The sequence below is a fragment of the Crocodylus porosus genome, unplaced genomic scaffold (assembly GCF_001723895.1).
Source record: "Crocodylus porosus isolate Cpor-Errol unplaced genomic scaffold, CroPor_comp1, whole genome shotgun sequence".
NCBI lineage: Eukaryota > Metazoa > Chordata > Crocodylia > Crocodylidae > Crocodylus > Crocodylus porosus.
This window is the reverse complement of record NW_017728948.1, coordinates 47,003,511-47,014,806: the sequence shown is the minus strand read 5'-3', so window position 1 is coordinate 47,014,806 and position 11,296 is coordinate 47,003,511. Positions and strand designations below refer to the sequence as shown.

The 11,296-nt window shown below is 41.1% G+C and overlaps 1 protein-coding gene across 1 annotated transcript in view; it reads right to left on the bottom strand.

Annotated features, from left to right (window-relative positions):
• Window positions 1-11,296, bottom strand: part of SLC30A9 (solute carrier family 30 member 9) — an 80,660-nt gene that overhangs the window by 2,970 nt on the left and 66,394 nt on the right. Inside the window, exons 16-17 of the mRNA XM_019553023.1 lie at window positions 5,237-5,366; window positions 3,378-3,491 (exon numbers count right to left, since the gene is read on the bottom strand). Coding sequence (XP_019408568.1) covers window positions 3,378-3,491; window positions 5,237-5,366 — 244 coding nt within the window. The remainder of the gene's footprint in view (window positions 1-3,377; window positions 3,492-5,236; window positions 5,367-11,296) is intronic.

Sequence of the window (11,296 nt, the reverse complement as noted above, 5' to 3'; positions counted from 1 at the left end):
CCCCCCAAAAAACAGGAATCATAGGCAAGGAAAATTTTTAAAGAGAACTTAAATATACAAGCATCACTTTTACAAATACCAGAGGTGCCTGGTACCAACTGACTTATATGCTACTAAAATGAATTTAAAAACTTTTAACAAGGAAATACACATCTCCAGATTTTGTGAAAATACAATAAAGGATATTATGCAGATTCCATGATCCAGATATGATCTAAAGCGACTTGTTTCAAAGTCATTCTGCATATGAATTTAACTAGCGTCTTCAGTAATAAAGCAATCATTAAAATGCAAAAACATACGTGTAAAATAGAATTCATTTTTTAAAAACAATTATTCTTGAGCTTGTTGCTCAAAAGCCATGAAGAGCTGAATCTGCAGATCATAGTCAAGAGTAATTTTCAACTGCACAACTCTGGGGAGAGAAAACTAAACTAACTTAAAATGTTTCTCAAAAATCTTACACGTGCTAGGCAAGGATATGCTCTTAAACAGAGCCCTTCTGATCAAGAGAAAAAAGCAGGCACAGAAGCACAAGTGCATGCTTACGCTGATGGCTCAAAGATTTCTTTGGAAAAAAAATACTGTTGCCAGCAAAAAATATTACCCAAATGTCTTGCATCTCCAGAAAGAAGGAAATGCTTATCCATATTCTCCTTTCCTTCCTAGGTCCTATAACTTAACACCACTAGGGGCCAGTCACGCACTGTAGTCCAGCTCTCCATTGTGCTGTCTTGCAATCAAGTATATAGTGCCTGGATATGTTTTTGTTACCATTCTGCTACGTTATCTCGCCACTTTTTGCCACCTTCTACCAAGCCAAAAACCACGGTCTTTAGCAGGCATTCTTCATCCAGCACAGACATTTAAAGCAGCTGAAACTTCCTCTACACTGCTGCAGCAACAGCAGTCTTTCATGCCAAATGTTTTTTCTGATTATTTTGTTTCAGATATGGATTCACCAGCTCACCACAAGCAGCTATCTACATTTCAATAGGACAGGAATCTGAGTTCAACCATTTGAAGTACCATATCTCTACTGCATAGAGTACAACTGTATATTAAGCACTGAATTTTAGGATTATGAGGAGATTCTTCTCTCTATATATCAGCTTCAGGTCACCTAATGCCACTTGCACCTGTCACATACTCCTCAATTCCCTTGGAGAAATCCATTTCCCATGTAAAAAGGCTTCCCCGGTAGATCAACCTGTCCATGTTGTTGTCCATCTTACTGTCACCCACTTCAATGTATGCATTGTTCTCTCTATTCACACTTACAGGCAGCCAGAATCATTCAGCAGCCTACAAAAAAGACATCTATTTGGCTCTGAAAGCCCATATTCTCAGTACCCAGCAGATCAAGGTTGCCAGGAAAATTCAGGTTGTTCACCTACTTTGCTGTCACCTTTACCAGAGGCCTTTGGCTATCATGACTATCCATCACTATCTCAATACAGATCAGGACTTACTAGGAGCTATATCAGGTCACCGTACCTGCTGCTGATTATCATCAAGTCAGTCACTTAGCTGACTTGACTAGGATCACTAACCTCACCTGTCTAAAAGTTTTTAGAAAGCTAGCAGCCTCTTGCCCATGCTATACATCCTCAAAACATCCCATACAGTATGCTGCAATACCAGGGCATGCGTCTTTTTGAAACAGACAAAACAGTTGAGGACTTTCATATCAAACTTTTGATTTCTCTAAAAATCAGTGGATTTCTTGCACCACCCTTCTATTTTTATAGAATCCAGCTGTTTCTCTCATGGGCAATTCTCTATCTGTACTTTGCGTTGTTCAAAGAGCACCACAAGGAGAACTCTACTCTAATGGCAAGGAGAGAAATCATCCTGAATTTCATCCCATTTTGAAGGTCACCTTTGTTGACCCTGGTTACGTTTATCTACTCTTCTTCGCTCTTCAGAATCTTTTCCTTCGTACCCCAAAACTGTTGCATAGCACATAAAATTACTTCCTGTTACAATCAAGTCTGCTGGTATGTCATAAATTCTGATGTCTGGGCAGAAATTTTTTTTGGGGGGGGCGGGGGGGAAACAGGACACGAGACATTTTGCAATAGTCAGTCACCAAGGGCACAATGGAAATGCTGTTATTAAAAAAAAAAGTCTCTCTGGCAGGTTTTCCTGAATTTTATATATAATCATGTTTTCCTTGTGTATAATTCATGAACACCAGTATTAGTTATTTGTATATATTATTCCTCCTATTGGTCAGCCATAAGAGAGCATGAACAAGGTGCACCCTTTATCTTTTCAACAGAGTAGACAAGTTGCTTCTTCCAGTCCCCACTTTTCTCAATTTTTGATCTGACAGACCATAAAACAAGAAAGCCACATGCAAAACTATAATTATTAAGTCTGCTACATCCTTGAGCATTAAAATCCAAATCCATATGTATTTTTACAAATTCCCAGCCTCTACTTACTAAGAATTATATATTGAATTTTCTTTCATCTGTGCACACTATACATACATCCATACACGTGTTATATAACAATTCATATACTAACGTACAAGCTACATACCAGAACGGGACTTAAAATCCCACACAGGAGTGACAATACCAACTGTTATCTCTGCCTAGCTCATTAACCTCACTCTAGAATTCACAAAAATCACAAAGATCAGCAGAAATATTTACCTGAAAGACCCCTATAAGACTATGCAAAACCAAATATTTCTGCTTTGTGTCATCCATTATATATACTATGCCAAGTGAAAATGAAAGCATGCCAACATGCCTACCCCACAATGTCACAGGTAAAGAGTTTAATAACCACCTAACCTTCCTTCACTGTTTCAATTCAAAACATTTAAATCCTGACATGAACAACAACATTCTTGTTTAGCAACTATGAGGGAACTAAGAAATATTAAAGCAATAGTGGAAATTAAATGTTCTACTGTTTGCCAAGAGCAGAAGTCTAATAATTAGAGTTCTCATATACAACCAATTAGTTTTGACACAACAGTAAGTGTAGAATTAAAAAACATTTAAAAACTTCCCTTTCATTATAACCAAAGTAGAATTATAAGTTACTTGATGCTGAGACCACTGTGCAAATTTTCAGTGAATGCAAACAGGTAATAAATATTTCATAAAAAATAACTATTAAATAGTAATAATCTTGAAGCAGCAAGCAGTATGAAGAGATAAAACTAAAATCTAAACTTGTCAAACAGATGAAAAGGATGATAAATGTTTGCTCTGCAAGTCAGATTCGTTTAATGAAACTTTTTTTAAAGTGCCTTTGATTTTATTTAAAAGTCTATTACACAGGGAAGAGCAGTCAGACTGAACATTTCTGCACAGCAGTTCCTAAAAAAAGAAGGCCCACCAGTTGAATCTTACCTTTAGCTCCTTCTCAAGCCGATCTACTTCTGCTCCCAGGGTGTCAATAATATTCTCTCCATGCTTCAGCATAAAAGCTTCTAGTTCCTCAAGTGTCTTCACCTGCTGAATTTCCTAACAAAGAATGAAAGTTGAGAGAATGGAGGAAAAATTGAAAAAGAAACACTGCATTTACATAACTAAATCTGAACATATTTCCACGTTTCTTAATTGGCAGCGTTTTGTCGAGGAAAAGTAGGGCTCATTTTGTATCACAACCACATGTAGTCTGACTTTTCAAGCAGTGAGAATGATCAAAATGGATAAATTTAAAATAAGCAAAGAACATTTTGGCCACAGCAAATCTACACCATGTACAATTATTTCCTTTTATTTCTCAATGATTTTCCTTTGTTCCTCAAAGAAGGCTTACATAGTTGCAGTTTATTTTGCCAAAATTCACATCTACAAAGAGCTACCAAATAATTAATAAATAGTAATAGTCTCAAAGCAAAGCACTTGCTCCCATCCTGCCCTTTTCTCACCCTGTATCTTTTTGCCACTCTACCCACCCCTCCTGCATACTGTGGGCAACATACACTGCAAAGTAAATGTATTTACTTATATACAAAAGTATATACAATTCACAAAATTAACTGCTACGTACAGGACACTGCCGCTCCACCAAAAAAAAAAAAACCCAACAAAAAGAACATAAGGCAAGTAAACTCAGACTGCAGGAAGCCAGTGGTACACCCAATCTAAAAAACAAGATTAACTAAGCAGGGTGGAATGCTTTATGAGTACAAGGCAGATATCCACTGTCAATTTTTCACCAAAGTCCAAGCAAACTGACTGAATATGGACTATGTTATATAGTGCAGCACTAACATGAGTTTTCCTCACATTCAAGTATAACAATATCTGTAGCACTCTCTTAGTCACAGGCAATGTGGCTACAGTATATTTAAGATAAATATGACATCTCTATTATTAGGATTCAAAGTTACCCTGATAAACTGGAATAAGTTAGAAACTTAATGAATGACATTCAATAAGGATAAAGAATGCTCACGTGCAAAAAAATACAAACTGAAAAATGATTTCCTAGGCTGTAGTACTGCAAAAAAGAGGACCTGAGTGTTATTAACTGAATATAAGCAAACAGTATATTCTTGTTGCAAGAAAGGCCAATAGCATACTAGGTTGTATTAACAGGACTGTCATTTCAAGTCAAGGGAAGTGATTCTTCCTCCGTATATATGTAGCACTGAGGCCTTACCTGAACTACTGCATCCAGGTTTGGGCACCATGCTTAAAGAAAGACATGGGCAAGTTAAAACTAACTCCAATGGGTAGCAACAAAAGTGATTAGAGGTCTGAGAACCGTGATTTATGAGGAAAGATTGGAATAACTGTGATTATTTAAATATGGAGAAGAGAAGACCAAGGATACTTTTGATAGATGTTCAAATACTGGAAGCATAGTTATAAAGAGAATGGCAAGAGGCTATTCTAATCCTGTCCCCCATAGCCAGGGAGGAGTAACCATCTGGATTTGTCAAATCTGCCAATTTTCAAACAAAAACTTTACTCTAAAAATTCCTGGCTTGCTCAACTGCCACAGACTAAAAATACATACATGTTACACTCCTGCCCATAGACGGTTTTATTTCAGTAGTGGTTTGTCTGGTCTTAGGTGTATACTTTACCCGTTTAGTATATAAATCCCTCTGGAATTCTTCAAAAGTGCAAAATAATACAACCCATCTACTTGCAAATTTGGCTTTCAACATATTTGACAATGGGAAGCTCTTAACATATTTGACAAGAACCCCAGGCCCATGCTGGAAACAATACAACTTTATTAAAAAACATACTTGTAGCAGCTGTTCAATGTCTTGTTTTTCCAGGTAAGAACTAGTAACAACCCGTCCATCAAAGTCTACTTCTGCCTTGAATCTCACTTTGCTCATTCCCATGTCTGTGGCTTTAACATCATGAATTCCCCTGAAATACATAATTTTTTTTTGGAGGGGGGGAAAACATGGAATGGTGTAAAACAGTTCTACTATTTTGAATTCTTTGGTTCACAACATTGTCAACAGTACAGATTTTGCAAGTACAAAAAAGTTCCCCCTTTAAAAAGTTACAAATATTTTCAGAACTGAGGTTCACTTCTTCAATCCCTTTTCCCACTTATGCTTTAAGCTATTTAAAATGGACCAAATTTCACAAATAATACTGTTGACCTGGCAGCATGGATCATATCATTTGCAAGGGAAAACGGGATAATTGAGTATTTGCAGGAGTATGGCAGATCAGTACTGAGACCCAACTTGCTGACAAATTTATTATTTTGGCTTGAAAAATGTTGCCATCTGTAAATATTATTATCTGTTAAGATGAAGGAGTTGATTGCCTCTCTAGGCTACCCTCAAATTTAAAGTCTGAGTTATTTGTTATAGCAAGCAAAGGCTGTGCTTGCATCTACCCTAATCACAGTGACGCACTAACTAGTTCCTTTAGAGAAAATTAGAACCTCAAATGATCAGGTATTTTAAAAATCATGACAAAATACCCTAACATCCATCTGCTGGTAGGGATCTGTTACAAACTGCATCTCTAGTAAGTAACTTCCTTTTCATTGACAACAACCATTTGAAACATCATCTTCAACATGGAAACTAGGGACTTGATTCTCTACCGTGCCAAGCCGATTCGCTGCCAGGGAAGGGATCCCTGCATAACAGGGATCAACAACAGGATCCCCAAATCATCCCATCCTCAGCATAGTTGCTGTATATATATACAAAAGATGACTATGATCACAGAAAACCACATGCCATCTGAAACTTACTGGAGAGCACTGTGCTCGCCACCTAGACAGCCTACATGCTGGATCTGATTGGGAGTTAGTATAAGACCACGTTCCAGAGACTTCACAGCAGTTGAGATTTCCCAACTAGATGGGTTTAGTCATTATAAATGCACCAAAACTGAGATGGTCTAAAATTCCAAGGTAGTGCGGATCCAAATATTTAAACGATGTCATCGGATGGTATGCATGACCAAACAAAGACACTGGTAGCCAAATCCGTAAAAGTTGCCTACGTTTGACTTGAGGAAAGTTAAAAACAAGCTTAGTCAGTTCTTACCCACTTCCCTGTTAAGATCATGACACCTAGCTGTGTCACCTAGCTTTTTAGAAACATGGACCGTATCGGGGAAAGCCAGTAGAGGACATAACTGGGGCGGGGAGGAGAGTATACAAAACCTAATATTGCCATGATTTATTCTGTGATGAGATTTCAGAATGGTGAAACTCACATGATACCACAAGATTTGGAAACCACTTTCAGCTGTATTTGCAGTTGTTAATAACTGTTTTAGTCTGCATACCTTGCGACAGTTTCCATGTCTTATTTTAGACTTCTGGAGATATTCTACTTTACTATCAAATTAATTTGCTATAATTTGCTAGACAAATTAAAAACAAGTGACTGTTGCCAATAAAGAAAAAGATTCCTTATCACTTTATTTCTAAAGAAATCATCTCTGAAATAAAGGTTTCAGACATGCTGCTCGATTTCACCATCTTTCTGAAGGAGAACTTTCAGGCACATTTTCTGATTACAGCACCACAAAGTTATTTACTAATTTTAGAGCTTAGTGAAATTTGGATTTCTATCCCATGGGAAACGTCAACAATAAACTTGTCATCTTAAAAACAAGATGATTAGAATTTCAAGATTTTACAGAGTTAAACTTCTAAAAAAAACTGTTACTGAAACATTTCATTTTAATATTTTCATTAAAAAACACTGATATTCCTAAAGCGAAAATGTTTTGGTTTGTTGAAATGACCTCAATGACCGCATATCTCATCTCAACTGTATTTCTTTGTAGGATTGAATTTTCAGGACAAATTCTCCTATAACGTATCATGCATCTCCAACAAGCAAAAGGAAAAGAAAAAAAATCATCTTTCACATTGGGTCAAACTCATTAGAATTAAATCTCTCATTTTGTTTGGTCAAAGCCATTCCAATATAAAACGGTTTTCCACTAAATTTTAAATTTCTCTCAGTTACGTCACCAAATCCAAATACTCTGAAACTGCAGAAGTCCTACTAACCTAAGTGCTGCTGTTTAAGAAAAATGTAACTGTAGAAGCAGGGAGGGTGGGTTCTTGACTTTATGATGTTACTGGCTGTAAGAAATGCCTATTGTATTGAACAGCAAGATAAGGAGGCCTGTTTAATAGCAAACTGTAGTAGGAAGTTAATAAAATAGGTTCAGATCAAACAACTCATAAGCTGGGTCAGTAACCAAGTTAGAAAAACATGTTCATGTCATGGGGTTTGAAGATAAACCTAGGGTGCATCCAAAGTTACAGGTTAGTTTTATTAAGGCTGGAAACAGATGAAAAGGATATCTACTGAAGCAGCCAGAAACTAGATAAAGCAAGAGGAACTGGATATGCTCACTGATGAGGCAAAATTCATTTCTGAAACCTGATGGGATAACTCACACAACTGGAATGTTAAAATAAAGGGTAAAGCCAAATGTAATCCCTTGCTAAATGGAGACAGTGAAGGGGTTAATAAAATACAAAAAAAAAAAGGCAGTGATATTCAAATTTTTTCTGTTCCACAAAGAGCAAAGGAAAAATATACTAAAATGAAGTACTTCCCAGTGTTGCAATAGCCAAAGAGGCTCCCACCACTGCATGTACTCCTGGGCAAGCATGGTGGGAATATGTGCCCTCTGGATCTCTGCGTGGGACATGGGCAGGCTGCCAAACTTCCTTGCCATGGCACAGTGTGCATACTGCACAGCTGCGCTCATTTGGATATGGACAAAGAGTCCTAATGGTTGGCGAGTTCCACATACTGATCTTAATTTTTATGAAATCTTGTCACACTGGGGAAATTCCACTATTCCATATTGGAAGGAGACTACATTCATAACAGTATTCAAAAACAGACAACTAGGATTATCTGGGAAACCAAAGGCCAGTTAGCTTACTTGGCCAGCCCTAATCAGAATCACAGAAAAGCTGATATACCAGAGAGTGGGCAATTATTTGGCCCACACAAGGAGTTCTGCTAAGCTGTTGCGGGCTGTGTCAGCACCCCTCACACAACAGCTCACCAACTCTATGTGGGATGGGGCCATGGGTGTGTGGGCAGTCGTGTTCAGGAGCAGGATGTGCAGGCAAGGCTCGAATCACAGGGCAGTAGACACAATGTGGGGCCAGGGCCTAGGGCACAGCTGCAATCCACTGCCCATACACCCCTGCAAGGGGCACAGGTTCTGTGGGCAGGGGCATGGAAGAAGTGGATCATGGCTGTCCCGGGCCTGGATGCAGCTCCTGGCAAGTCTATGCAGACCCCGAGATCATTGGTCAATAAAAGCCCTGCCAGAAGGAGTGCCAAGCCAGAGCCGGGCAGAGCCATGATGTACTCCCCATATGGCAGAGCCCGAGTTCTGCGGGCTAAGCCCCAGCCCCAGCCACAGCCCTGTGCTGTCAGTGACGTGCAATCCCGGGGTCACTATAGAGACTGGATGGAAGCCACGTGTGGAGTGCACAGACAGGCAAGGAGCTGTGTCTGGAGCTAGGTCCAGGCTTTTGGGGAGTTGACAGGGTGGGGCTAAGGTCAGGGCAGAGATGTCATCCACTCCCTGCATGCCCCTGCCCATGTAACAGGCAACCATGGCAGGGATGTACGGGCAATGGATCACAGCTCTGCCCTGGCCCTGGCTGTCATCACCCCAAGATCCCAGGATCTCTCTGACCCCATCCACCCATCTTGCTCCCAAACACTGCTCCCCATTGGCCCATAGCCCCATCCCAGCTGCCTGGCTGAATGCCCTGCCCACGTGGGTCCTGCCCTCAGTGATGGAAGCAGGGCCAGGTCCAGCAGCTGTCAAAGAGCCGCTGCCACTAGTGCTGCTGAGAAATAGAGAGTTTGGCTTCCAGACCGCCCCAACCCTGCTGCATGCCCAGGGCAGTGGGACCAGCTACACACGCCATGGCCCAGGCTGCCTCTTGAGCCTGGGCTAGGCAGGACCAAGACCTCACCATAAGCCGGACAAAAAATATGGCCTGCAGGCTGCCAAGGGATTTTTCTACCCCTGTAATACAAGACTCAATTGACTGAAAGTGTGGGGGAATAAAATTAATACAAGTCAGCATGGTATTATGGATTTGGGGTCTTGTCAAACAAACACTGATTTCTTTCTTCAAAGAAATACATTTGTGTGAAAAAGATAATTGAAAACTTTTGTAGGATGTTTGATTTATTACCACACAACACTGATTAGCAGGCTGCATTGCGCAAGGTAGTTCAAATACATACCAAATGAATCAGTAAACGGGTTCTTAATCCACGTAAAAAACAGCTGTCAAGTGGGAATCAATGAAAACATGATACTTCTAGTGGGGGTGCCCAAGGATTGGCGTTAGGCCTGATGATACTCAACATTTCATCAGCAATCAGCAGCAATGTAAAATTACTGCCCTTTAGTCAAAATCAAGAGAAAGGTAAGTAAACAGGACAGACAAATAAGATGGAACAATCCCGACCGACTGAATGGAGCCGTGTGTTTTACATCTGTGAAAAGCAAAATTAGGCATCTATGAACATAGAGTTCAGTTCCATGAAGGGCATGACAAAGTGAATGGGTAACTATTATTCACCAAATCATGGAGCACTACCATTAGGGGGCACCCACATAAATTAGCAGGAGACAGGTTTAAAACTAACAAGAGTCAGTATTTTTCTTTATACAACATGTAAACTGTGGAATTCATTGCCACAGGAGGTGGTAGAAACGGACAGCACAGCCATATTCAAAAACAGGACTAGACAAATGCATGGATGATAGATTACCAATAGCTGCTGAACAGAAGCATTAGAGATGTTCCCTCTGGCATCTCTAAATGAATAGTAGATGTCAATGAGGATAATAAATAAAGGATAGATCACTCTAAACCAGTGGTGCTCACAGAGTTGGTCTCACTGCTCAGATAAATGCCATGGGGCCAGTCTGCAGCCCAGATCAGGCCCCATGCCATTCTTGCCATCTCAGCACACCAGGATTGGGCTCCACACTGCCTCTGGCCAAGCAGGGGCAGCACAGGATTGCAAGGTCTGACCCCAGCACTTGGGGGGTGAGCAGGGTGGGCATGGGGCCCCAGATTCTGATCCCAGTTAGGTGGAAGAGGTAATACAGGTTCTCATACCATCTCCACACAGCCTCTGCACCACCCTGTATGCCCAATGCAGCACACAGGGCCAGTGCCAGCAGGGCTCCTCAAAGGATCTGTGGGGAACAATTACAGAGTTGCAGTTGGGATTAGCTCAGACCAAGAGCTGAGAACCCCTGCTCTACACATGTCCAGTTCAGTGCTATGCCTCTAAAGCAGGGGTGGACAAAATACAGCCCTCAGGCCAGACAGAATGGCCTAGTATGCTGTATCTGGTCTGCGGGGCACCTCCAAAAGACAATTATTACCAGCCCGAGGCTGCCACTCTGAAAGCAGGCCAGAGGCACGGGCTTTCAGAGGTGACAGGCAGGCAGTCCGAGCCAGCTCTGTGCCTTCACCTCCATGGGACTCTCAGCATTCCAGGTGGGGGCCACATGTGGAGGCACAGAGCCTCCTTGGCCCAGCCTGAGGGCACGCAGCTCTGCCTGCAGTACTGGGAGCCTCACATGCTGGCATGGAGATAGCTTGGTCTGGTTCAAAGGCAGTGGGCCAGATCTGGGCCACCACGTGCAGCTCCTGGGACTCAGCTAAAACTGCATGGGGCTGCCTGCACCTGCTCCAGACAGCCCCGTGTGGGCTGCAAGCAGCTGCAGTGCAGGGTACCAGACACATGGCGGGCGAGGCGGCACTTTTCCCTGGGCTCCTTCCTTGCCCGGGGTCCCCC